This window comes from Camelina sativa, chromosome 15 (genome assembly GCF_030686135.1).
Source record: "Camelina sativa cultivar CO46 ecotype springtype chromosome 15, ASM3068613v1".
Classification (NCBI taxonomy): Eukaryota; Viridiplantae; Streptophyta; class Magnoliopsida; order Brassicales; family Brassicaceae; genus Camelina; species Camelina sativa.
Window position 1 is genome coordinate 5,290,859 of NC_141894.1, and position 27,200 is coordinate 5,318,058.

Consider the following 27,200-nt stretch of genomic DNA (forward strand, 5'->3'; position numbering starts at 1 on the left):
TGTTGATTTAATGATCATGTTCTTGTGTTAAATAAGCATATGCTTGACTACCTATAAGAACTGAGATGTGTTGAATCTTAACTTCTTAACATAAATTTATGGCCAAGTGTTGAATCGATTAATACTTTGTTTATGTCGTGTTGGACTTCTCTGAGCTTGTCTACAACACATGATATGTGGCTGGTCTTTGGACCCTTGTTAGTTGCTGTAACTTTTGTGATTATGGGCCTCATGACAATTGATGAATGGGTCGGGTCGGGTCGGACAATTCTATTGGAAAGTAGAAGGAAGGTACACATTCCTCGAGAAAAAAGCTCCTCCGACCATTCTCTAATAAAGTTTTCTTGTTTGCATTCATGATTATTAGGCAACTATCGTTGGTTACGGTTTCATAGTTCTACTTCTACATATAGACGTTACAGGGAGAACGTTCGTATCCTCGTTTCACTTTACTCTTCTTTTGGATATGTTATATATATGTAGAGATTCATGGCCACACTTATGCTATTAATTAGGCGTATGTCACTCAATAGTCTGAGTTTTGTATGTAAATGGAAAAAATTGGGCCAAATTTACAAGATAACAAAAAAATAAATAAAATTCAGAAGACAAGAGACTCATATAATATTGCACGATCGCATGGTCGCATGGTTGAGCCTCGTGGGCATGAACATCACACAAATTGAATTGCATACAATTCACAAACATTTTATGAGGAGAAAAAAACATAGCACCAAAAGAGGTCCACGCACGGAAATGTAAGATAGTATATGGAGCTTAAAGATTTACAGAAAAAATCCATATGCTTTATTCTATATTTTGATTTGCATTATGCTTTTATACACTATAGAACCTTGAAAACGTGTGGTGCCATATTAGGAGAATAATTTATAACAGTATTTCTTACTTTTATGATGATTATATATTAATAAAGTTAATTTTGAGTTACTTTGCTAAATTTTTTTTAAACGAATTTTAGGATGAGTGACTACTGACTATACAAGTGTATATATATTTCATTGACGTGACTTTTTCTTCTTTTTTCTTGGTTGTAAAGTTTACTGCTCAACCAAAAGTAAATGTTATTTACATCATAACAAAAAGAAAAAAAAAACCTTATGTTTGTAATATATATACGATGGAGGGTTTTGTATTAATTACGAGTCCCATCCTGCTGCTTGGAACCAAATGATTTCCCGTATATGTGCTTTGTGATATACTGTAGCATGTAATGAAAAGGAACCAGACGAGAAGACTCCCATACCACAGGTTAATTCCGAAGACAAAATTTGTTAATGTTCCCAAATTCAATGAGTAGTCGAGAAGTGTAAATTGAACATATCTAGTAAATGTCGCCGCAAAAAGAAGATATACAGAGGAAAGGATTTATATTTTTAGTTAGATGGAGCATAATATATTTGCAGTACTCGTAAATCAAGGTTGATGTTATACTAAAATTTAACTTTTCAATTATCAAAAAAATACTTTTAAATAAATTTGTTTTGACATATGGGTCAATATCTTTTTATTAACATTATTCAATTACACTTGCTTATAAAATAATAAAGTCATACTTAAAATAGAAGAAAAACAACTAACACCTAAACGCTAGTAAACCAAAAAATGATTATCCAAGTAATAGTCATTAAATTTTGGAGTCAATGGTAATTAACTTTTGTTAACTAAACAAGTAAGTAACAAACCACTTGGAAAATCAAAGAGCAGCAGCAAGCCCATGAGTGGACCGCATATATTGACTAAACGCAAACGGCAAATCCTCGTAGCTCCGTCAAACATAAACGACGTTAACAAAACAAACGGCGTCCCCTGTCTTAAAATTTACGAGTCTCTCTCTCTCTCTCTTTTTCTCGCTTCTCTCAAAAAAAAAGAAAAAAAAAAAAAGGTTGGGATCATTATTTTGATAGAAGAGAAGCGACTCTAATCCTTTCGCCGCCGATAACGCAATCGTCTCGTCTCCAAGCTTGATCCATCGGGTTAGATTTCTCCTTCATATTCTTCGATGATCGTATTTGAATTTGTTTATCTGTTTTTTTCCCAATTAAACGAGGAAGAAATCACTGTTTGATCTTGTCGAATCTCTGAATAAACTACAGATTCGTGGATTCGATTGTTGATTGATGAACTTGTTCCAGATCCCTATTTCCCTCTATTAATTCTCTCTTCTTTGCTCTCTCTCGATTGATATTTTTCAGGTGGCGGTTGTTATAGGTAGCTCTCCATGTGTTGTTGTGAGTAACTAACTCTCTCTTCTTAGCTGGCCGTTGTTTTTGGAGCTTTAATAGCAAAAAACTTTAGAAGTGGTAATCAGTGAGAGAAGATCCTGTAAAGATGAAAATATCCTTGACTTGCATCTATGGCTTTGTCGATTGATGTTCTAATTCTCTTGCTACCTAAGGATCTGTGGAAATTTTAATAAAGTTGGTTAGAGAGAGAGAGGGAGATATGGGTGAGACTCTCATCACAACACTGTCTATGGAGAACTATCACCCGTCAACACTTCTTTCAATGGATTCTGGTGCTTTCACTCATGAAGAATCAGAGAGGGAGACTAACCGTTCCCTCATACTTACTGGACCTCCTGATATCAATCTTCCACTCTCATCTGAAGCAAGCCCATCTCTGCTTCTTTGGAACGAGCACTGTGATATTTTAGAAGTTGGACTTGGTCCTCAGTTATATGAGCCTGCTGAGGCTGTTGTTCATGTGCCTAAGGTTGCCAAGAAGTACAACAAGCGTGTTGATAGTGCTTGGGGTGCTTGGCTTTTCTTTAGTTTCTACTTTAAACCTGTTTTGGATGACAAGTCTAAAAATAAGTTGACCAGGGATAGTAATGGCTTGTCTGGTTATGATAAATCTGATTTGCAGCTTGACTCTTTCTTGGTTCAGCATGATATGGAGAATATGTATATGTGGGTGTTCAAGGAGAAGCCTGAAAATGCACTTGGCAAGATGCAGCTGCGCAGTTACATGAACGGACACTCACGTGAGGGTGAGCGTCCTTTCCCTTTTAGTGTGGACAAAGGTTTTGTTCGCTCTCATAGGATGCAGAGGAAGCATTACCGTGGTCTCTCTAACCCGCAGTGCCTCCATGGAATCGAAGTTGTTCATTCACCCAATCTTTCTGTACTCAACGAGGATGAAAAAAAGAAGTGGACAGAACTCACAGGCCGGGATGTCAACTTTGCTATTCCAGCTGAAGCTAGTGATTATGGTTCATGGAGGAACCTACCAACCACTGAGTTCGAGGCTGAGCGTCCTCTTCCTCTGGCTAAAGCTAACGGGCACACAACCCACCTGAAGAAACTGAACGGTACCTGCCTGAACCTGTCAACACATTCCCCGGACCATGTAGCTGATACAGTGGAAGTTCGACCCGGATCTAGCAATAAGCGCAAAAGGGATTGTCTTGCTCTAGGAAACTGCGATGACTCGAGCTCAAGTGAGAAATCCCTGGACATGAAAATCCATGCAACGGAGCTGCCTTGGTCAAATGACTTCAGCGGGGTGATGAAGAACGTGTACGGTCCAGTCACAGCTGCGAAAACGATATATGAAGACGACAAGGGGTTCTTAATAGTTATGAGTCTGCCATTTGTTGATTCGGGAAGGGTGAAGGTGACATGGAGGAATACACCAACACATGGTATAGTGAAGATATCATGTGTAAGTACAGCATGTGAGCCATTCATCAAGAGACATGATAGAACATTTAAGCTAACAGATCCGACACCAGAGCATTGCCCACCGGGAGAGTTTGTCCGCGAAGTCTCCCTGCCGAACAGGATTCCAGATGACGCCAAGCTTGAAGCTTACCGGGATGAAACCGGAACAACGCTAGAGGTTTTAGTGCCTAAACACCGAATGGGACCCGAGGAGCATGAGGTTCGCGTCTGTCTCCGTCCGTTCGTGCTAGAGTGAGATTGTAGTGCATAACTTCTTAAAGGATTTTATTGGTTCATGTATCATTGGATTATTCATATTTAATCATATTTACCCCATTTATTACTTTTTTTTAACCCTCTCGGTTCCTATTTAATCTCGGTTCCTAGTTTGAAGATCACTTTAAGTTCGAAACTGAATGGTAAATTTTCAAAACTAAAAGCAAAAATCTTAAAACATCAAATTGATCATAAAGCAGGCAGGTTCAGAGTAACACAGAAAGATAAACTAGGTTACACCAACTAGAAAATTAAAAGTGAACAGAGTACAACAAGAGAATCTTAAAAAAGCTTAATCAACTTCTTCAATCTTGGGGCCAGCACCGCCGCTACCACCAGCAGGAGCATCTTCGTCCATTCCCCCAGCACCACCCATATCAGGTCCAGCGCCTTGGTACATCCTAGCAATGATAGGGTTGCAAAGAGACTCGAGCTCCTTCATCTTATCGTCGAACTCATCTGCCTCCGCCAGCTGGTTACCATCCAACCATTCAATAGCTTGGTCGATCGCATCTTCAATCTTCTTCTTGTCAGCTGCATCAAGCTTAGATGCTATCTTCTCGTCCTTGATCGTGTTCCTCATGTTGTATGCATAGTTCTCGAGAGCGTTCTTTGCATCAACCTTCTTCTTGTGTTCTTCATCCTCAGCCTTGTACTTCTCTGCTTCCTGTACCATCTTCTCGATCTCTTCCTTTGATAGCCTTCCCTTGTCGTTTGTGATTGTGATCTTGTTCTTCTGACCAGTCGTCTTGTCCTCAGCCGACACGTTTAGGATACCATTGGCGTCAATGTCGAAGCAGACCGTAATTTGGGGAACACCTCGTGGAGCAGGTGGTATACCGCTGAGCTCGAACTTTCCCAAAAGGTTGTTGTCCTTCGTCCTTGCTCTCTCCCCTTCGTAGACTTGGATCAGAACACCAGGCTGGTTGTCTGAATAGGTAGAGAAGATCTGCTCTTTCTTCGTCGGAATAGTTGTGTTCCTCGGAATCAGAACAGTCATAACCCCACCGGCGGTTTCCAAACCCAAGGACAGAGGAGTAACATCAAGAAGTAACAAGTCTTGGACCTTCTCGTTCCCTTCCCCGCTCAAGATCGCAGCTTGGACAGCAGCTCCATAAGCAACAGCTTCATCCGGGTTAATGCTTTTACAGAGCTCTTTCCCATTGAAAAAGTCTTGTAACAACTGCTGCACTTTAGGGATTCTTGTAGAGCCACCAACAAGTACAACATCATGAACACTGCTCTTATCCATCTTAGCATCTCTCAAACACTTCTCCACTGGCTCCATACACTTCCTAAACAAATCCATGTTGAGCTCCTCGAACCTAGCACGAGTGATGGTTGTGTAGAAATCAATACCCTCGTACAAAGAGTCGATTTCAATAGTCGTCTGAGCAGTAGAAGAAAGAGTTCTCTTAGCCCTCTCACAAGCTGTCCTAAGCCTCCTCAAAGCTCTCGGGTTACCAGTGATATCCTTCTTGTTCTTCCTCTTAAACTCCTGAACAAAATGATTAACCATCCTGTTGTCGAAGTCCTCACCACCAAGATGCGTGTCACCAGCCGTGGCCTTCACTTCAAAGATACCTTCCTCAATCGTAAGCAAAGAAACATCAAAAGTACCACCTCCCAAATCAAAGATCAAAACATTCTTCTCGCCAACACTCGACGCCTTTTTATCAAGACCGTAAGCAATCGCAGCAGCGGTTGGCTCGTTGATGATACGCATCACGTTGAGACCAGAGATGACACCAGCGTCCTTAGTCGCCTGACGCTGAGAGTCGTTGAAATAAGCAGGTACGGTAACAACAGCGTTCTTAACAGGAGAGCCAAGGAAAGCTTCAGCAATCTCCCGCATCTTAATGAGAACCATGGAAGAGATCTCCTCGGCAGAGAACTGTTTCTCCTCTCCCTTGTAGTTGACTGTGATCATAGGCTTCTCAGCTGGACCGGATTTAACCGTGAATGGCCAGTGCTTTAAATCCGATTGAACCGACGGATCACTGTATCTTCTCCCAATCAGACGTTTAGCATCTGCAAAAACATCACAAACAAGTCAAATCATTCATCCTAACGAAACACAAAAGCAAGATCCATATATGAAAATATCAAAACCTTCTATATTTAGATTAGACCTAAATCAAAATCACTAGGCATGCAACTAAGTTGGGGAAAAGTAAAGCAGAGTTAGATTCAAAAAGAGAGCAGAGGAATCATACCGAAGACGGTGTTGGTAGGGTTCATGGCGACTTGATTTTTGGCGGCATCACCGATGAGACGCTCGGAGTCAGTGAAAGCAACGTAGGAAGGAGTGGTACGGTTGCCTTGATCGTTGGCGATGATTTCGACGCGGTCGTGTTGCCAAACACCGACGCAAGAGTAGGTAGTACCGAGATCGATACCGATAGCTGGACCTTCACCTTTACCCGCCATTATTTAGAGATCAAAGAAAAAATAGAAAGTAATTTGTGTTTGAGCTTGATGAGAAATTTGCGAGTGTTTTGTTCGTTCGTTTCGATTATGGTGTGAGGAAGGACAAGGGGCAAGGACGAGGTCTTATATACGGATGGAGGATGGGTCGGTAAAAGAGGCTTCGAGAATGTTCACGAGTGTAAATCTCAGCCGTTGGATCTTATTTTTTTGCGTCTTTTAGTTTTATTGTTTCCTTTTTTTTTTTAATTGTCTATCGGCTTCTTCTCGCTCCTTCGAGAGTGGTCTTTCAAATATGTCAATTAACTCAAAAAAGGAACTCTCGTTTTGAAAAAGGAAAAAAAAAGAAAAGTCAGGTGACCCAATTAACATTTTTTTCTTTTACCTTTTCTTTTTGGAATTTTTGTTTTTTTACATATTTCTAAAAAAGTTAATCAAAAAGTTAATTAATAAAATCTGCACAGTAGACAGTCAAGTTATACTTTATAAAATTAAACATATTTATAAAATAAGTCTTTTGAGTTATTAAATATACCACTAAAATATATAAGTAAATATTTATTTTATTATTATTTACATTATTTACATAAATGTGTCATTAGAATATATAAGGTAATATTTCTTTCTATTAGTTTTTTAAAATGAAAATCTTCATCAACTATTAAAAAAATAAAATATAGTTAACAATTTAATTATCATTTTCATAATATATTTAATTATTTCAAGTAAATTACATGTCATAAACTATTAAAAACTTTATTCATCTATTTAAATTTTTGAAATACAAAAGTTATTCTCCGATATTAAAAAATTTGATGATTATTCAAGTACTCCTTCTGTTTCACAATAAGTGTCATTTTAACACATTTCACACAAATTAAAAAAATATTAAAATATACATATATGCTCTTATTTAATAAATGTTTAATAGGTTAATTTAGTCATAGATTAATGGTAAAACAAGAAAATCTAATGAAAAAGATGCATTGAAAATATAAAATAGTGCATTGGAAATGTAAAATGACACTATTTGTGAACCAAAAATAAAATTCTAAAATGACACTATTTATGAAACAAAAGAAATATATATTAAAAATTGATTATCACAATAATCTTAAAAATAAATAACATTATCACAATTATCACAATAATTAATATTCTTTTCCACATTTTACAGGTGAAACATATTTTTACACAAAATAATTAAATGTAAATTTGAATAAAATAAGCAAATATATGTGTAAAACTATTATTGTGACACTTTATATTCCAAATAATAATTTTACTTGTAATAATTTTATTTGAGTTGATTTATCCCGCATATAGTGCGGGTTGTTACTTAGTTTAATTTTATAAAGTATAACTTGACTGTCTACTGTGCAGATTTTATTGTATTCAGGCAAGTATGAGGCGGTAATCTTACTAGGAAAAATTACTAAACTTGGAAAATAATTCATTGCATAGCATTAATTCAATAAAGTTTATGATCATTCTTGGGACATATCTATATTATTATTTTCACATCATTTTTGAGAATAAAGCTTGGAGTTCAAAGGTATTTACAGCCAATGTCATTACCATTAAAATACTTTAAAAAAAAAAAAAATCGAAATATGCAAAAAGGGTATGTTAATTAAATATGCTCTTCCGACAAAAAAGAATAAAATATACTCTTATCAATCTAGTATAATTTTCCTAAATTATCCCACTCTGAACCTAATTTTCTGCAAAACTAAACAAAATTTTCGCTTTTACTCTATATTTATTTCAATCCATCATATTCAATTACTAAAAAATTTTAAATTTAAAAGAAAATTCCTCCAGATTTCCAGTCTTAAATATATAGAAAATCTAAAGAGTTCCTCTACTAAATGTAAAATATTTAATCTATAACAAGATTTAAAGTAACATTACCAAATAAAATCCCTGAAAAATACATAAAACAAAAAATCTTAAATTCCTAAACAGTCAGATTTCTGTATAGCAATTAATTTTTATAAATGTTTTAAATATATTATTTAATAAACTTTAATAAATTTAAATTATTATAGGACGGGTTATGATCGATATTCTTATAAATTTAAAATGTCAATAATTCATCGCTACGACCATCGGTATTTTATACTAAAAAATAAATTTCTAAAGATATAATTTATATAGAAAATATATGGCTGTGGTGTACCGTTAAAAAATGGTCCTTACAATTAAGTCTATCGGGATTACAGATTTTAGCAAGGTATGTCTGCGGTTGATGGGTTGTGATGGGTTGTCCCAAAAACTATTAAAATAAATATATTTTTACATAGTTATGTATATATAATACATGAAATATGTGATAATGTGAGGAGATTTAATTTATACCAATCAAGATATTTACAAAATATTAATATTATAAGTTATTTTAAAAATTTTTTTATTTTTTCTTTGCCACTAAATTTTTTAAGAATAATTAATATAAAATTTAGGTTGAGGACATGCTTGGACATAACTTCAATGACCACGATCTTAGCGGGTTGACCCGCTGCAGTCCAAGAAAAAAGAAATGTGGACTGACCTGTTTGACACATCTATATACATGATTATTATAAACAAACTGGTACAACTTAATAATATAAGCGGATATTAATAAATTTTGTAATGAATTCTGGCTCATCCTCCGAATATTTTTATCTTGGATTGGTGAAATTAATTTATAACAAAAATAATTATTGTGTTGTATATAAACCGCAGATTAAATTGTAGAATTAACAATCAAAATACAATATACAATCTTAAATTTAAAATAAAAAGTAAAAAATTAACTAATAATTACAATTTGAAATTTAATGATTTTAGTAAAAAAATCATCTATCGCAGGTTAAAATCTAGTATTTATAGTAAGTGGAACGAGATAGATTACTAATTTTCTTTAATTCAAAAGCTCAATCCGGTTTGATTCGTCTTTAATTGTAAACAGTAATAATATGCTTTGGGGGTCAGAACCGCGCAGTTTAGGTTGGTCGGTTGTGGTAAGGACTAAGAAGCATGATTAGTGAAGCTGAGACAACCTAAAACCATTATTTACTGTAAAATCAACGCCTTTCAATGTACAAAGAGCCTCTCTCTCGGAGTTTGGTGTTTAGCAATTTCATCAAAGATGCGAATGGGATAAAGATGAAAAATGCAGATAAGAAGAGTTGAATCTCCCGCAAGAGTGGGATAATGAAAAATTGGAAATGGATTTAGAAACATCTTAAACAACATTATCATCTCCTCAACAAAGACTGTTATTATCTCTTTTCAGTTTGAAGCAGGTAATAAATAATACTATAAACTAATAGAAAGCCTTACATCAATCCATTCTAAAGTTTCCATCACTCAGGTCGCTTCAAACTTGGGATCAGCAGCTACGTAGTGATAAGCAATTACCAATCCGAAGATGAAGATGCCAAGAAAATTGACAATAAACCCCAAGTCTTGATCATCGATCATCTGCCACCCAACACAAATGAAAACAACAATACTTTGAGCAACCGATTCTTATCTCATCAACAAACAGACACAAGGACATATATAGCTCCTATCCCAATACTTAAACTCACTTAGTTATTATTGTTAAAACAACAAAACGATAGAAGAATTAAGAAGAAAAAAAAAAGATCAAAAGAGGATGATCCCAGTGGGAATCGAACCCACGACCTTTAGATTCGGAGTCTAACGCGATATCCACTCCGCTATGGGATCACATTGTAGAAGAAACTGAGAATTCAATCATCTAAAACCTAAAACGTGACACAATCCGACAAGAGAATTTGGCACCTTTCTCTCTCGTCGACAGAGACGGGAGATTCAAAGGACCATATCACACAGATGGCCGCCACAGAAACAAACTCTAAAAACACAACAACACAACTAATACAGAGACTGACCAGATCAAAACTCTCAAAAAACACACACACTTGTTGGATCAGATCTAACAAAGAAGATATGCGTAGAAATTTAAAATTGAGTGGGATTTACCGTTTTATCAGGACGGTCGGACGAGATCTCCAGAGACACAAATGCGATTTACAGAACAGAAGCAAAGTAATTTGGATCTCTGGGTTTCTCCATCTCTTGAGGGTTTTTATTTACAAGCTTGGCCCAATACTTTTTAACGACGTCGTTTTACATGTGGATCAATAGTTGTTAGTAAACTTCTTGGCTTTTCAGAGTTTTGAGTTTTAACAACTGTAAGTCTGTAACTTCTACACCTTCTCGTCTTCTCAGATCAAATAGTGACAGCCAAAATGGACAAGAAAATTTTTTAGATTACAAAAGCACCGGTTAGGCTCACCCTTTTCACATAACCATTTTAAATGCAAAACATTTAGGCACCCAAAAGGCTAAAAAGCCTCTATCTCTAATTCTCTACACAACACAACCCCTAATTAGTTTTGCTCCTGGCTGTACAAAAGCAGAGCTCCAAGAAAATTAAAATTTCTGAAGCTCCAGCCTCTGTTCATGTTTTGTTTTACACACAGAGCACAAGATAAAAAAAAAAAGAAGCTTCAGTTTGTTAGCCCAAAAAATGATCAGACGCTTAGTGTCTGTAAGTTCCTTAAAATCGCGCCATTCCCACGGAAAAAGGAGAAAGCGGATGAATTATATCACATTCCTCTTGACCTGTTCAGCCAACCTCTTTACTATCAACACCTTTCTTCAGAACCTTCATATCTCAACCAAAACTTGGGAAAGATTAGATACCAGACAGTGCAAGATAACCTAACTGATGCCAGATAAACTCACCAAACTCTTTTCACACAGGGAACCATATCTGAATTCACTTGCAGATTCCCCTGTTACTTTGACCGACGAGTCCAGCATCTACGACTTGTCCTTTACTTTAACTAATATTTCTTCTTCTTTCACCGCAGGAAGTGGATGATTAGGGTGGTGCTAAAGTAACTCACTTAAATTTTCTGAAACCGAGGAACTTACAGAAGCCATTTATAAGAAACTGAAGACTAATGAGAGCCACAAGTTCAAAGCTCATTTGATAGCTGAAGTATACCACACATCTGCAGGTATGGATTCTCCAGCAGTTTCTCGTTATTGCTCTGCACAAACAATAATACTTCAGTGCGGCTTATTATCATATATGGCACAATACAAAGGACAAGCTCTATGATATTTGAGGCTCTAGGACTCTACACACTGAATTATTACGAGAGAGTCACCTGTTGAGCCTTAAAGACTAGCTTCTGAAGCATGTTTTGGTATTTCTCTGGTTCCTCCGTCATCATCCTCTGAAAAATCCAAATTTTAACCGGTGAGCGAAAAATACATTAGGAAACGTATCTTTCGTATGTCTTTCCAAAATCAAAAGTGTGAATGTGAGAAATCCTCTTGCCTTCAGAAGAAATGCGGAAGAGTAATAAGCCACCCTTGAGTCAGTATCATCCAGGAGTTCCCTGCAAAGAAAAACATAAGTTTGTAAATGCCATGAAACATGTTTGCACAGATATATCCTTTGGTTTTGGAAGTATGAATAGTCCATCAATTACCTAAAGAACTCCTCTCCGCCAACTTCTTGAAAAGCAATTGTATCGGCGGTGCATTTACCAATGAGAAGTAATAGCAAGGTGGCTCGAATATCAGAGGTTGCCCCTGGAATATTTCCTCTTCCTTTGCTTCCAACGGCTACACCAAGTGCAATGTTGTCAGTTGCTGCACCTGCTAGTTGAATCAATGGCCAATAAAACAAAGCCGCTGGCACACGCGCAACCAATTGCATAGGAACGATTGCCTGTCCACGAAGAAGCATCGCTGCCATTGAAGCTGTCTCGCACGTTGAAACAGAGACATTGTTGTACCGAGGCCTGGTGTCAGCTTCATCCATACCTTCTTTATAGCTGTTACGCTGAGCAGTTTCAAATTTGCTATTTCTATCAGCAGAACTGGGGACTGCATCATCGTCAGTAGACAAAACTTTCAAGCACAATTGCGAGAAGAGAATGTCACACATCTGCTTGGAAACAACAGAGAGAAGACACAAAGTGAAATTAATCTTCATCTGGGTGATAATTTGAATAAGAGAAATACATATAGTTATCATTTTGCCATTTATTCGAAATATAGAACAGCATTTACTACAAATATCAGCAAATTTCAGAGTGGTTTTTGGTAAGAAATTTAACAAACAAAAGGATTCTAAGAGATATACCTTTAAGATATTTATGCGGTCAGTTTCATTTATTTGTGCCATCAAAGACAAAGCACTGCTCATTATGTCTATAACAGCATTTGCTTTCTCTAGGCGTTTGTCTTTATGATCCTGAGTAGCAACTCCACCAGTTGATCGTTGAGTCTCATTCTCATCTAGTAAGAACTTGGAACGCATAAGAAGCCTCTCCAGAATAAATAAGAAACCCCATCTGATAACACTGTTCCTTGACTTTAAGAGTCCACATAGAAGATGAATGGAAACAGGTACATCAGAAGTAACCAGAGAGTCTGAGGTACCACAATGGGCAATCTTTTGTTGCAGATCTTTTATGCTCAGCCATATACTTCCACTGCTCTCTTCACTAATTTCCGCAATCAGAAGATCCCCCAACCAGATATATCCATTTTGACGGTATGTAGTCCTTTCTGAATGAAGAAGAGAGTGCAGAGTAGCCCAAGCTAGATTCACTGACATACTTAAATCATTTCTTAAATCTTGAATGCTTTCCATGAACTTGGAAGATTTGGTTATCTGTTTGAGATGCAGGAACTCTTTGTCCAAGTGAGTAAATGAACCTATTATCGTGTCGAACTTTTCTGTTATATTTGCCAAAAGCTGCAAGAATAAAAAAAAATTAAAGAGTTAGAGAAGAGCTTTGACTGGCAAACAATTCAATATAAGAGTCTTTGCAAGAGCCTCATAAGACCATTTGCAACATATTCTAACAAGAACAAACCTACCTGGTTTAGTCGTTCGCTGTTGTTGAACCCAGACAATGCTGCAGCAATCGATCTTCGCAGGATTTCCCCTATGCCTTCAACACCAAGCTTAACAGAAATGTAAAAAGCTTCAGGAGCATCAGCTAGAGCAAGCCGAACAGCCAAAGGTTGAATCTCATCGTCAGTGTACTCAGAAAGACCAGCAGCTGAACATGCCTCATTAATTTGATGCAGGACATAGTCAAATAAAACCGAGTAGAGATTTCTTCTTTCTTCTCTAGTGGTTGCCAAAGAGTACTGTACCAATAAAATGTCCTTTAATACACTAAAAAATTATTAGGGCTCAAAGTGTCTCAAAGAAAATCCTTTAATACATTTTTGCAGTACCTCCAAGAAAATGTACTCCACACCACCAATCAGATCGACCTGGTCGATAAGAAAATTCGAGGCACTTGAAATTGCTAAGGTAGATCCCTCTGGTTCTGGAGATCGATAAAACATATTCGTCATGATACAAATAAGCTTGGAATGAACAACCTCTGACCAAGAATTCCTTTTGCTAGTTCCTAGAAGAGCTTTGATAACCTGGTTCATGGAAAGTGACTGGCTCATTAGCAAGTACAAGTTAGCACGAGAACCAATTCAATGGTAGCATGCAGCAGGACAAAGGACGGGTCCAAATGAGAGTAGGAAGGGAACGGAAGAAGGAATAATCCACATAGCAGAGGGCGATGATAATATTCAGCCTTATAAGACTAACATACCCTTATGTCCAGACCATTTAGCTGGTTTCTCCGTATTCTGCCTCTATCACAGATAAAATAGAGTAAGCAGCTGAGAGCAGAAGCCCAAACGCATTCTTCTTTTTCCTCAACCTACGAAAACAATTTTGTAGGTATAGATCCCAAACAAGTCTAGTTTAGACGTCAAGCGAAAAACAAGAAGAGGGTAAGACACCTGAACTAGGAGAAGAAGTATTTCAAATAAGATTTTCAATATCCAAGACTCAAAGTTCTCAATAGCTGACGAAGTGCTTGACATCTTCGGCAAGTCTTTCGTTCTTGTCCCTTGCAGCAGTAGCCTATTTTCATTGTCGATATATGTTTCTTGGGCGTATTCTTCTTCAATGGTTGTCGCGCTATCACTTACCATTGGCTCTAATAATTGTGCATGAACTCCTAAATTAAGAATTAAATCAAATACACGAATCCTACAAGCTGCTTTTGTGGAGCATAGCATTTCCTGAAATAAATTTGCATCAATGGCTAGATAAATTAGTAAGCTGTTTAAATATCACAATAATATATCTGAGTGTCAAAAGTCACACCTCAAGCATGGACAGAGTAAGAGGAGCAGCAATTCTAGCGTCCAATACATACCTACAAGAACAAGTTTTGAAAAATGGTTGTACGATAAGCTTATCAACGGTAATTAAAAGAAGGAAAGGATGATTATAAGTCTTTATTGAGACAACATGGTTCGGTTGGCAGCAAATTAACATGCTACATAAGATAACATGTTATTAAAAAAAGAGCTTACATGTCGATAACAAGCTTAATTAGGACGCTCACAGCCACATCCATCGACGGCTTTCCAGTCTTGCTAGTTAATTGGGGTGATACAGTCATTTGATTTGAAGGGGTGGATGATGCCTCAGAACAAACAGCGGCGATCACCTCACCTACCTCGGCTGTATTTAGGCGCAGTGGTTGTTGTTCACTGAAAAATCATGCAAGGAACGAGATTGATTTGTGTGATAAAGGTGAAAGCTAAAATTTTGCATAAAGATGATCCAGTGCATAGAATCCCCTTTCATTCGCAACAGATACAGTTATTTACACAAAATAAGGTGATTAAACATCCACATACACAATAGTAGAAGAGTCAGTCTGAAACCACTCATAAATTACAGTGAAATAAGATATATGGATCGTAGAAAGTTTATTCAATTGCAGCTAGTATTTGTCAATACGCTTACAAGATGTGATCCTTAGAGAAGCTAGCATTAGGCATTATGGTAAATGTTCAAAAGGCAATCGTTACGTGCTACTAATCAGAAACGTATTCACATTAAAGCTATTAGGTTATACACAGCCAAAATACCTGTAATGACGATACTGAAAAAGCGGTCTGGCGCGTGGCCGAAATGTGTTTACAGTGGAATCATCCCTGCATATCATGCAAATCATCAATCTAAGAACTCACATTAACTTTCATTATACTTGAATGTAATAACTTTCCCGAAAACACCACTTTCCTTAGGTACAATCATTTCAAAATGCAGTCCCTGTATCTATTCTAAATAGCACCATTATGTGAAACAATCCAGAAATTACATTCTTCAAATGGTGGAAGTCTCTAACTAGACAGAAGGGATCATAATGGAGTTTTTGTTCTCAATAGAATGCTAGTTTTCAAACCATAGAAGAGCCATGAGAAAGCTCGCAACGGATACCAGGCAAGTATAATCCTAAGCCAACACTCAGCAAATTACTTCACAAAACCACGGTAGAATACATACCAGATCTGCTGAGGGCCAGCTCTAGTGCGTTTGGAAGCTGTTATTGCTCTTAAGTGAGAGCGAGCTGAGGCTGAGTTTGTTATCATCGTAACAGAAGCTGGCTGCAGCAGTTGTTCTAAGTAAGGCATCTCTGTGGTACCAAAATATTTCCAGTGCTGGCCTTTCATTTTAGCTTCCATATCTCCCACAAGCAAGCCGGCAGCACCAACTTCCAGAAGATTACAATTGTTCATGTCTTGGAGATTAACAGGGCGTTCACTAACCATACAGAGAAAATGATCACCGATAGTCAAGTGCTATAAAAGAATCAAAGATGTGTTTGAACATTTGTAAGAATCCAAATCATGTACAATGTACCTTTCAGAAGAAGCTGATGATAACTGGAGCTCCCCAACCCAACGCCAATTCAGCAAGTCTGATGATATGTATTCAATGTCTTCCATAGCATTAATTTCTTGTATATTTGACAAGTTTGAAACAGACAGATTTGCAGCATCTTTTTTCTGTGGAGATTCTGCGGCATTTGCAGGACTTAATTGGGAGTTGAATGATTTGCTCAACAAAGAGGATAGAGATGGCAATAACTGTCTTGATGCAAGAGTAGCTCCTGCAAATGCTGCAGGTTGAAAGGATCGCCTTGGGATATGTAAAGCCACAAGGGAACGCACATAATGCAATGACTTCACCAGAGCTGCAGAAGCAAAACTGGACACTGGTAAAGGAGAAGCACCCGCTGGTGCTGATAAAACAGGCAAGGATTTTTGCTTCAAGCTAGCATCGCACTCAGAAATCAGGTTCACACAAAATTTATCGACCTGCAGTAGTGTCTCTTCACCAGGCTTATATCTGTAGTGTTGTAAAACATAGGGATCATTATTATGTAAAATACAATCCATGGAAAACATTGAAAGACCTGTATAACATATTACAGACAGACCACATAATATAGCAAAAATTTGCACACTTATTCTCTAGGTTTAAACATCCATTATGACCCCTTTCATATACAACTGATCTACCAAATATAGTGTTCTCCATAAACAGAGCGCAAAGTATGCTTATAGTGAGAAGGGCGAGCTTAGGGACATTGACAAGTGAAGAGATGCTCGTTCAAAGAAACAGATGAAAATAACTAATTTTCATCTTGGACTAGAAGAATTTACCTTAAGAGATACCGTTTCAGTAGTGCTACACACCTCGTAACCACAGCTGGGCTGCAGAAAATTGATATGAACATTAGCAACAACAAATAGTTAAAACCATGCTACTTGAGAAATATCTAGATTATAGCAATCTGGATCCTAGCTAAATCAGATTCCATTCAACAATAGGTCCACGTAGACATAAGTCCTCAAGTACTTTTAATAGTCAACCTGGGCTGATAATATATCTATGCAGGGACTTTTCCGACTTTGCTCGCTTACTTCTAAGAGTCCTTCCCCACACACTTCTAAGACATCTGCTCAGATAACCATTTATTCTACAAGCGCCTTTAAGTAAACTTCATAGTTAAACCAACAAGAGAATTACAAAACTACATTTTGTGTTCATATAGAATTATAGAAAGCTATCACTATCATACTTCATTATCCTTTGGGATCAAGCTAAATGACTATACCCACAGAGAAATACATCTGCCTTTATGACATCCCATATTTGGTCAAAATCTCCCACTTCCGCAATTAAAGCCCCAGTTTCCGCATCATGAGGGAGCAAAATAATGAGCTCATTTCCTCTCACTCAAATTTTTCTATGAGTTCAGGCTTCCAGATTTGAAGACCTTTATTTCACTGAACTTAAGCTCAATCCTTATAATACAGTTTCAGTATCAGACTTGCGAGTATTACCAAAATACCGAACATACATGTCGCCTATCCAAACTATTATTCAAAAGAGTCAAAATTTCACAGGATGATGAAAAACATATAAAGTACCAATCAATTACCTGCGATCTCTTTCTGCTACAGTATGCTCTAACAGCATGTTGTAGGCCAGGTCAGTCGTGGCAGAGGCTGATAGATAATCCTGTAATCACCAAGTAATTGTGTGAGGTCATGCAATTCCCTAAAGACGCAGATCAAATATTACCAATCAACTACCAAGGTCCTATCAAGCCAAGAAAACAGACAATAAAAAACAGGCATCTCCATTACATATCTCTTTACCCAAATCTTCATCTACATTAGGCCTCAAATGCAATGGCTACTGAACAAGAGGAGTAATGTCTGATACATATAGCACAAGGTCTTTCACAAAAATTAAACATGGCAACCAGTAGTACTGGTACCAGAATAGAATTGAACATTCCCAGCTTTAAAAATCAATTACGACGCCAACACTACTCAAAGGAAACGCAAATGTAGACTCTGCTATCCGCTTAATATCCCTTTACGCCGCACAGAACTCATATATCAGTGGAAAACAAAAAAAAAGCCCTAGATACTCAGTTCCTCCTCTCTTTCCACAATCAAAGCAGAGGATCAAATTACCTCTAAATTAAACGCAAAAACGGAAATACCTAGACGAGAGATAATCCCATTTCACAGTAAAAGGAAAAATAAAGCAAGCATAGCGAAGGTGGGGTAGTGGTACACACCCGGAGATTCCTGAGAGCTTCAGACGGAGCCATGGAAGGGATCGCGCCATGGTGAGAGTTAGCCGGAGGAGGGGAGGATGAGAGGCAGTCCGCCACGGCTCGGCGCAACGGCTCAGGCGGCTTCTTGGAGGAAGAAGATCTAAGGCGCGAGGCAGAGCCGGCAACGCCCAGCTGTAGCAACCGGGAGCTTCCGGGGCTTTGACCGGGGCTAAAAGTGGAAGACATGAATCAAATCTCGCCGGAGTTGCGCCACTCTTGCTGCGAGGAGTAAAAGACTTCTTTTTTTTTTTCTTTTCTTTTTCGATTTGGTTCTGTTGCTGGCTAACGTCGTGTGCTTCACATCACAGAGATGAGCTGTCAAAGCTTCTCTCCGTTTTGAATCCATGGTGGAATCTAATGACGGAGACATGGTTTTTGCAATCTGGTCCCCCATGTTTTAATAATTCCTAATTCAGCATCATAACTTTATTTAATACGTATTGGTCCGAAAATCCCGATAAGATCTGCGTTGTCACATGTGTCCGTCCAAATAAGAAGAAAATACTTTGGTATTGTGATATTTTACGGTCGAATTCATACATATACTATTATGTTTTGCAGTTACAATTGTCGAACATGAACATAAGTTGGTCACGGTTAATGACTCGGATACCATGTTAGGATCTAGGGTAATAGCCATATATCACTATCACATATACAAAACTTTTTGGAGATGATAAAGTTGAATCTTTAATTGTAAGAAACTCGTAAAGATGTCTCACAGCACTTCACTTAAAATGCCTAAACAAACTAAAATTTGCAAGGTTTGAAACTCTCTTGATAAGGTCGCGAAACAATACTATAAAAGAAGTGGGCCCATAAACCGAAAGAGAATGGGCCCAATAAGCAGTCCCATAACCCACGTGAGTTGCTGACTGTGTCGATCCGTTGTTCACGCTCACGGTTTGCTCCTTCCCCAATGGCCCGAATAAAATGAAATATATCTTTTTAATTACATTTTCCTCTTTTCTTTTTCTTTTGCTTTCTCTTTCATATAACAAATCTGTACATTGTTGTTGTTGACTGACCTAAAAAAAAAAGAAACAAATCTGTATCTATCAGCCTTTGATCCTTAACAGAGCGAGAGAGAGACTCACCTCAAACCCTAGATCTAACCCCAGCCGTCAGATCAAATAGATCGGGCAATCGCTTCTAGACCGTTGGAATCTTTTAGGAGGAAGGCAGCAATGGTAGAGGTAGAATCGTATTTGTGGGTATCCAAAAGAGGCGTTAGGATTATCTCCAAGTTGGGTGTTTTCTCATCTTGATGGCCAAGAACAACAAATCCAATTTCCTCTAGATAGAATATATTTTTTTTTCTCTTTTTTATTTTTCTCGGTCATGTGTGATTTGGTCGCGCGTACGGGTCGACTCCAGCAGCGTTACGAGCATGGCTCTCGTCTCGTAGCCGGGTAACCGCTTTTTTCTTAATCGAACCTTTGTTCCTCTTTTTCTGTTATGCGTTTGTATCGTCTCTCTCTGGAACTCGTGCTTTGCTCTGTATAATGTGATTGTTGGTGGCTAAGATTGTGAAATGTTGGGAGATTTGTTTTCGTGATTTTGAGGTATTATGACTGGTTTCATTTCCTAGAATTTGTAAATCAAGAATTCACGTCACCTTGTTGTATCCTTGTTTAAATCTCTATTGAAGGTTTTTGTCTCAGAATCATGCTTTGAGGATTTTTGTAGTGATTGACATGCTTAGCCCTTGTTTTGGTTGTAATGGTCAATCGTTGGCGTGTTTTTATAGGTGTATTCCGTTTAGGTACATAAACTCTGAGGAAGATGGTAATTCTGAATCTGGGAAAGTGATTCAAGTGTTGATGATCAGCTCATCTAGTGGGCCGGGGCTTTTGTTTCCCAAGGTACAAATTGAAATGCTGTTATCTTCTTGCTTTCCCTTTTGTTTGGAAACGAAGTAACGTATCTCCGGTTTATATAGGGAGGATGGGAGAATGATGAAACGGTCAGGGAGGCTGCAGTGAGGGAAGCAGTGGAAGAAGCAGGAGTTCGTGGGACTTTAATGGTAAAACACACCTTCCTGCAAACTGTCTCTAGTGTGTCTATCCCTTTGTTTATTGTTTAGGCTGTTGGTGCTGAATGTGGAAAACTTGGGAACTTTTGCAGGATTTTTTGGGAGATTATGAGTTTAAGAGCAAAACACACCAAGATGAGTTTAGTCCAGAAGGCTTATGTAAAGCAGCAATGTACGCGTTGCATGTGAAGGAAGAGCTAGAGATGTGGCCGGAACAAAAGACGAGAACACGGACTTGGCTGACAATTGAAGAAGCGGTAGAGAGTTGCAGGCACGCATGGATGAAGGACGCCTTGGTGGATGGTTTCTGTAAATGGCATAAGGAGAAGATGGAAAAAGGAGAGATCATAGATGAAGATTTGAAGTAAGTGTGCATAAATTCTGAGATGTTGGTTTTTCATTCCTTTTCGATTTTGTTTTTACCTTTTTAAAGTCATCTGCTCCGGAGAATCTGTGACTGCGAAACATAAGAGTTTCAAAGTTTCTTAAGTTCAATTATTTCCCTGTTTCTCACAGCTGTCTTCATCATTTTGCAATAATTTTGAGAAAAGAAAATGACAGCTCTTGACAATCTCGTTTAATCAAAATCAGGTTTAAGAAATTGTTTGCTGTTTCTGTCGAAGAAATTATTTGCTTGTACTTCTAAGCTCAATTGAGTATACTATAAAGCTGGCTCTAACATGATTAGTTGTCATATAATTATGAGTTTTGGTATAGTAAGTATCTCATACTGAAATTGAGATCTGCAAGAAGATACACTAAAGTTGGAAATCTGTGACCCTTATTAAAATGATACTAGAAGTTCGGATGAATGATTCCAAATGAATTGCATCACGCCATCTCCTCCATAGCTTTTCTTTGTTTTTTCACATCATCACTATTTTAAGATCTATAACATTGCTTTTGATTATACATGCGCTTACATATTCCATACACCCTGAAACACATTGAATCAGTGTACCCCCATTCGTTGCCAATAGAACATATTAGCTTGTAGCTGTAGAACTTAAAATTTGAAAGAAAAGATAAAGAAAAAGAAAAAAAGAGTAAAATAAGAAACTTGAGATATCCTCCGGTTCAGCTAAACCGGAACCATGTCATTCATTATTATCAACATGACTTCATTAACGGACCACCGCACAAGCATTGATTGTCACTAAACGACGTAGCTTCAAGGTGATCAAAAGGAGAACCCGTTGGAATACGCCCACAAAGCTTGTTGTGACTAATATCCAAATGGCCCACGAACTTAGCTGACGACAACGAATCCGGGATCCGACCCGATAAACTATTGTGTGACAGATCAAGCGACACGAAGTAAGTCGTAGACCCGAAAACGTCGGGTATGGATCCTTCAAACGCATTCCGGCTCAAATTCAAAACACCGAAACCGGAATTGCTAAGAAGCGAAGCGGGAATTGGACCGGTTAACGAGTTGCAATCGAGATTCAAAAGTGAGAGTACCTTCATGTTACCCACCCATTCCGGTAACGGACCTTCGATATGGTTCCTGGATAGATCCAGATCCGCTAACCGCTGCATACCCGAGATAGAATCTGGAATTGACCCGGTTAGCTCGTTACGGCCCAGTAAAGCTCTGCTCAACATCTTCAACGATCCGAAATCGGCCGGGATCACGCCGGTGATTCCGTTCTCCGTTAGTTCAAGATGCTTCAACTCGGAGAGTGACGTCAACGACGCCGGAATCTCGCCGGACATTTGATTCTCGGCAAGGTTCAGAACAGTGAGTTTGGAGAGTTTGCCGATTTCCGCGGGAATCTCTCCGGTGATTCTGTTACCGGCGAGATCGAGGATACGGAGCGAGGCTAAGGAGGTAACGCACGGAGGAATCTCGCCGGTGATTCCTTTCCAGTCAGCGAGGACGAAGGAAGTGAGTGCGGTTAAGTCGCAAACCGCTGGATCAATCGAACCGGACATATAACCGGACCGGCCTGCCTTTTGGAAAATGGCGTCTTCGGATTCGCCTCGGAGAGAGATATCAGTGACCCGACCCGAATCAGGATCGCAGCTAATACCGTACCACTCCTTGCAACAGTCAGTGTTTTCAGACCAAGTGTTGAAGATGCCGAGGTTTGGTTCGCTCAGTGACGATTTGAAAGCATTGAGAGCCGTCTGATCTTTAGGAGAGCAGCATCGGACGACGGTGATAGCAGAGATGATCAAAACGACGACGAGTAATGAACTAAACGGCGACGCCACCAACTTCCTCATGTTTTTGCAATAAATATATTTGATGATAGTGAAGAGAGAGTGGTGTTGCGTAAATGAACCTTTGGATTATATAGAAACGTCAAGAGATGTATAAGCAAAGGAGAGAGAGAGAGACATTGCATGTGCATGGTATCATGGGCATGTGCATGTTACTACTATTGTTATGTATAATTTTAATTTATCTTATGAATGTATTCTTATACCTTTAAATCTATTGTACTAAAGAGGGGGATCATGTGTGTGTGTCAGTTTTTTACTTCTTTAAAACTGATTTATTCGAATGGATCGAGTATCCAACCATGATCCGGTAAAATATAAGTTAATCACGTTGATTTGTTTCAACGGTAGTATCAGTATGTATATTGATTCCTTGATTATCATAGACATTTATTAACTAATATGCATATTCTTAGACGTATGTATTCAGAGGCTATACGATCAATATCAAAGCACTGATTATGGACCGTGAATTGCCTATTTAGCCTAAGGTTGTTTGCCATATTACAGCAGTGATTATGATTTTCGATTTTACTGAAACGCCAAAACTTCACATCAATAAAAGCTTTATTGTATGACTAATTATGATTTGATCATTTTTACCAATTATTAGAGACAGCATTTAATAAACCGAATATGGTTGGTCCTCCATAAATACTTTTACATGTGACTCATGTGGTCCTACTACAGAACTACAGAAGCATTTATCGCATCTCTCTGTCCAAATTTTGATTTTATTTTATTTTCCTAATTTCTTATCCTAAACCTATCATTGTTAAAATTCTTTACATGTTAGTTTATAATTATACATGTAATTTTTTTTAACAAATCACATACAGTATAACCTTCATGAGATAATAATATTTTATGATAAAAATTATTAGGGCATTTCCAGCATTTATGACCTAAACATCGGAATTTGCGTTGTTTTGGTTTGGACATGATTCAACTCCGATCACATGCTCAGGAGTCAAGATCCATTTTTCTGGAGCTGTCTTTTTCTTTAATGTATTAGTACTATTAATTTTCTATGGTCTTGCTCAATACCACAACGATATAATCTCAATCATAACGGTAGAATACCAATTGTCCTGTGTTTGTGAAATCAACACCACAAGAATTCAAATTACGTTTATATGCATGTCTAGATCATAAGATTTTTCAAAATCTTGGGAACTGTTTTCAGTTATATTTTAGGATTAATTTATCTATTACTACTTGACAAGATAATTTGAATTCTCAGGCCTTGGAAAGCAATGTGTTTTTTTGTCTTTGGCATAAAAGACGAATTTGTAACAGTCTCGGTCTATAGTGCATCACTGACACATTCACGTATGTTCATGCTAATACATTAAAAAAGACAACAGATATAGATGATGCAATGCAGTCAGTACTCTGTACTCAAGAAGTAGAAATCTTTCCAACAAGTGATCTCTTTATATTATCCATAATCAAACTCAGTTTGCCAAAAGACCTATACATTGGTTTTCAACTCTTCAATTTTTTTTTTTTTTTGGGATGAATTAAAAACAGAGTTAAAAAGGAATTTTTTTTTATATAAAGTTAAAAAAAGAAGGAATTTGAATTGCGTTTTTGCAATGTGTTTATATATAGTGGATATGTGTATATATATATATATAATATATATAGATTGTGGTGAGAGTTGAGTCAAGTGGAAGGTCCAGCCAAGTCACCACCGCCTGAGATGGAGAGGAGAGGTCGGCGTGAGACACTGCGACTGACAAGATTTGAATCAAGAAACACAACTATGACTGTTATATCATCATGAAAATGTCTCCTCACTCCTCTATCAATCTTTTTTAGATCCGAATATCTCATCTCTCTCTTCTTTGCTGCCTCTCTTAGAGCTGTTTTTATGAGCTTCCTTGCAATTCCCTGCACAACACCCACATGTTCTCATTTCTCAATCTATCTATCTATTTGCACACAAAACGAAACAAGGAAAGAGAGAGAAGGAGAGAGCAAGAGGCAATCATACATTGCGAGGGGATGTGTTCACAATGTCAACAGCTTCCTGATTAGTTAAGTGCTCCCACAAGCCGTCTGATGCAAATATAAGAAACTGATCCTCTGGATGGATTTTGTGTACTGTAATTGCCGGCTCTGCTAATAGTATGGGCTTATGGAAAACCTCAGGGACCCTGAACTTTGCCAACAGCGGTTCCCGGTTGAATTCTGCTTTCTTTAAGTAGGCATCACCAATCGACCGCGAGACCTTCAAGAACCAGCCAAAGGTTATATATATCTAGCGAGAAACCCTCTATTATCTTCTTTTACTTCTCTTGCAAGAGCTACTTGCAAGAAAAGAATCTATTAAAACAGCAACACGCATTACCGTGAAGAGTTTTTTTACCTGTATAATACCTTTAACTCGCCAAACTTTGTGCTTCAAGACCACAATCTGAGGATCATCTGGATGCAACGAGCGCAACTCCTCTCTCACAGATTCAAGACTTGCATTGTGCTCGGATGATAACTGAACGGCTTTAACAATTTTAAAAGCTTTTTCCAGTCTTCCTAGCACAACCCGAGAATCACCAGCGTTTGCAATGTACAACAATCCACTACATATGATCCCTACCAGACAACACGCTCCAACAGAAGCAATCTGTGGTTTAATCTGCCACTGCCGCCGCACAAGAGAAAGAAAATCCTCTTCCGTAGCTAAAAAAGCTTTGGTTATAACAGAAGCAGACATTCCATGATTCTCTGATGTAAACTCTGCAAAATCAGAAAAAGTGTCAGCACATTAGCTAACTAGTCCTCAATATAAACATACATGTATAAAGGAAAGAGCATACTCCTGATGTTGTCGAAGAGGTGTTTATTAACAAAACGGGCAGCTTCAGGACCACCATGACCATCATAGACACCAACAAAAGTAGCTTGAGGACCAGAATCAAACAAACTAACGGGACCAGACTCAAGCTTGCTATGATCTTCAAGAAGATTATTGGCTTGAATAACAGACATAGAGAACTCGCCAGCAACATGGTTACCAGAATCTTTATACCAAAGAAGACCATCACAACGTCCATTAGCGTCGTTTCTAGTTGAATGATCACCTTTCACAGAAGGTCGTCTCCAACATGGTACTACCATCCGCAATATAGTTGATGATGATACCATAACTCACATAATAAATCCCCTCAAAATATAAAAAAAAAAGTTCACTTCATCTAAAAAAGGATCTCTCACTAAACACCACCACCCAAAACGGAATCAAATCAAATCTCAAAATAATTTGCTTATTCCTCCTTCCCTAAAAAAACAAACGAATAACGAATCAATCAATCTACATTGCTGCATATATAAAGGATCGATCTTGTTAAAGCAATTACCTTTTGTGGGATCGCAAGAAGAAAAAAAGAAAAGCCCGCGAAATGATTTACAGGGTCCGATGAAGAGGATCGAGATCGGGAAGAAGCAGGAGTTACGATAAGAGGGAATCGTAACTCCGGTTGGATTACAAAAGAGGGAAATAGAGAGAGAGAGAGAGAGAGAGAGAGAGAGAGAGAGAGAGAGTAATGGCAAACCCAAAAAAAAAAAAAAAAAAAAAAAATCTTAGCAGCGCGACTCTGTCAGAATTCCATATTTGGGGGTTCCATTTTCTCTGAAATTTCTCTTTCTTTTATTTTTTTCGATACTTTTTTTTTTTAATTTTTAATTTTTTTGTTCATTTTGCTTTCGAGTTTAGCTGTTTAGGCCATTGACCTTAGAAACAAACCCGACGTTTTAGGCAGCTTTTTCTCCCAAATTTAGCAACGTTTCTCCATTTTTCAAGAAATTATTAATACTTATCATAAATATAGATTAATCTTTTTCAAAAAAATCCTAATGAAACCAAAAAAAATAATGAAAAGTACGAATTCGGACTTGTCCAATCAAATGATTTATCTGGTTGGTTGAAAAAGAAAAAAACAAATTTGAGTATTTTTCCACTGTTGGTTGAACTCTGGTTAGTTAGTTTGACAAATCAAATGACTGAAATATGTATTTGACTTTTCTTTACATGTTACAGAGATTAAATAAAATTTAAAAATTTCTTATTTTATTATACAATGAGAAAAAGATAAGTATTTTCCGCAATACAAGCCACTTCTGAGTTCTGGGTTGTTTGATAATGGTCAGGAAAATAAAGACCTTAAGCGCAAAACCATGTCACCACCAGGTCCACGGTCCACCACCGCCTTCACACTTTCATCAACCTCCAACAAAGCCTTTAAGACCAAATAAAAATACTAGTGGTAATTAACCCAAAAACATTTTTATCGTTAAAATTTAGTTTTACATACAGTATATTAAAAAAAAATCAACTGAAGTTTGCAAATTGGCATGTTGACAGGACATGTTGTACGCGCAGCTTTTTACAACCTCACAGCTCGTGTTTTGTATGACAGTTTTAACCCGCAAAATCTCTTCTTTTTTTCTGAATTTCCTAAATTAAAAAAAATAACATGTCCGAAG

At 37.6% G+C, this 27,200-nt stretch overlaps 6 protein-coding genes, 1 non-coding gene and 1 pseudogene across 10 annotated transcripts in view; 2 read left to right on the forward strand and 6 right to left on the reverse strand.

The window, feature by feature from the left end:
• The first annotated feature begins 1,780 nt into the window (after positions 1-1,780).
• LOC104745476 (uncharacterized) lies at positions 1,781-4,028 on the forward strand. Its single transcript, XM_010466729.3, has 2 exons — positions 1,781-1,994; positions 2,214-4,028. The coding sequence occupies exon 2, from the start codon at positions 2,464-2,466 to the stop codon at positions 3,937-3,939; it is 1,476 nt and encodes a 491-aa protein (XP_010465031.2). The 5' UTR covers positions 1,781-1,994; positions 2,214-2,463; the 3' UTR covers positions 3,940-4,028.
• An 89-nt stretch (positions 4,029-4,117) lies between these two features.
• LOC104745477 (heat shock 70 kDa protein 4) overlaps positions 4,118-27,200 on the reverse strand; it is a 49,639-nt gene continuing 26,556 nt past the window's right edge. Inside the window, exons 2-3 of the mRNA XM_010466730.2 lie at positions 6,176-6,547; positions 4,118-5,990 (exon numbers count right to left, since the gene is read on the reverse strand). Of these exons, the coding sequence (XP_010465032.1) occupies positions 4,252-5,990; positions 6,176-6,389 (1,953 nt within the window). The 5' untranslated portion in view covers positions 6,390-6,547 and the 3' untranslated portion in view covers positions 4,118-4,251. The remainder of the gene's footprint in view (positions 5,991-6,175; positions 6,548-27,200) is intronic.
• Positions 9,586-9,857, reverse strand: LOC104745478 (dolichyl-diphosphooligosaccharide--protein glycosyltransferase subunit 4A pseudogene; annotated as a pseudogene). The gene has a single exon (XR_015583016.1). The product of XR_015583016.1 is annotated as a dolichyl-diphosphooligosaccharide--protein glycosyltransferase subunit 4A pseudogene (transcript).
• LOC104745479 (uncharacterized) lies at positions 9,586-18,792 on the reverse strand. 3 transcript variants are annotated; one of them, XM_087489709.1, is made up of 18 exons: positions 18,410-18,792; positions 17,759-17,838; positions 16,977-17,027; positions 16,171-16,659; positions 15,814-16,071; positions 15,396-15,461; positions 14,832-15,011; positions 14,620-14,671; positions 14,250-14,534; positions 14,057-14,167; positions 13,680-13,877; positions 13,314-13,589; positions 12,571-13,188; positions 11,912-12,372; positions 11,758-11,818; positions 11,585-11,653; positions 10,386-11,464; positions 9,586-9,857 (listed from the first exon to the last, which is right to left on the reverse strand). In XM_087489709.1, exons 1-17 carry the CDS (start codon positions 18,632-18,634, stop codon positions 11,390-11,392), a joined length of 3,555 nt encoding a protein of 1,184 aa, XP_087345835.1. In that variant the 5' UTR covers positions 18,635-18,792; the 3' UTR covers positions 9,586-9,857; positions 10,386-11,389. The 3 variants fall into 3 exon arrangements, with proteins under 3 accessions (XP_087345835.1, XP_087345837.1, XP_087345836.1); XM_087489711.1 differs by having other exon boundaries at positions 17,187-17,838; positions 18,410-18,754; XM_087489710.1 differs by lacking the exon at positions 9,586-9,857 and having other exon boundaries at positions 10,656-11,073; positions 11,154-11,464; positions 18,410-18,781.
• On the reverse strand, positions 10,037-10,109 carry TRNAR-CCG (transfer RNA arginine (anticodon CCG)). The gene has a single exon. It is a non-coding gene; the product is annotated as a tRNA-Arg (tRNA).
• LOC104745481 (nudix hydrolase 16, mitochondrial) lies at positions 19,297-21,084 on the forward strand. Its single transcript, XM_010466733.3, has 4 exons — positions 19,297-19,860; positions 20,199-20,313; positions 20,391-20,474; positions 20,576-21,084. Exons 1-4 carry the CDS (start codon positions 19,790-19,792, stop codon positions 20,849-20,851), a joined length of 546 nt encoding a protein of 181 aa, XP_010465035.1. The 5' UTR covers positions 19,297-19,789; the 3' UTR covers positions 20,852-21,084.
• On the reverse strand, positions 21,362-22,944 carry LOC104748156 (uncharacterized). The gene has a single exon (XM_019237369.2). The coding sequence runs from the start codon at positions 22,713-22,715 to the stop codon at positions 21,594-21,596; it is 1,122 nt and encodes a 373-aa protein (XP_019092914.2). The 5' UTR covers positions 22,716-22,944; the 3' UTR covers positions 21,362-21,593.
• Positions 24,128-26,512, reverse strand: LOC104745482 (putative protein phosphatase 2C 38). The gene is made up of 5 exons (XM_010466734.2): positions 26,075-26,512; positions 25,535-25,995; positions 25,087-25,454; positions 24,712-24,948; positions 24,128-24,608 (listed from the first exon to the last, which is right to left on the reverse strand). Exons 2-5 carry the CDS (start codon positions 25,860-25,862, stop codon positions 24,381-24,383), a joined length of 1,161 nt encoding a protein of 386 aa, XP_010465036.1. The 5' UTR covers positions 25,863-25,995; positions 26,075-26,512; the 3' UTR covers positions 24,128-24,380.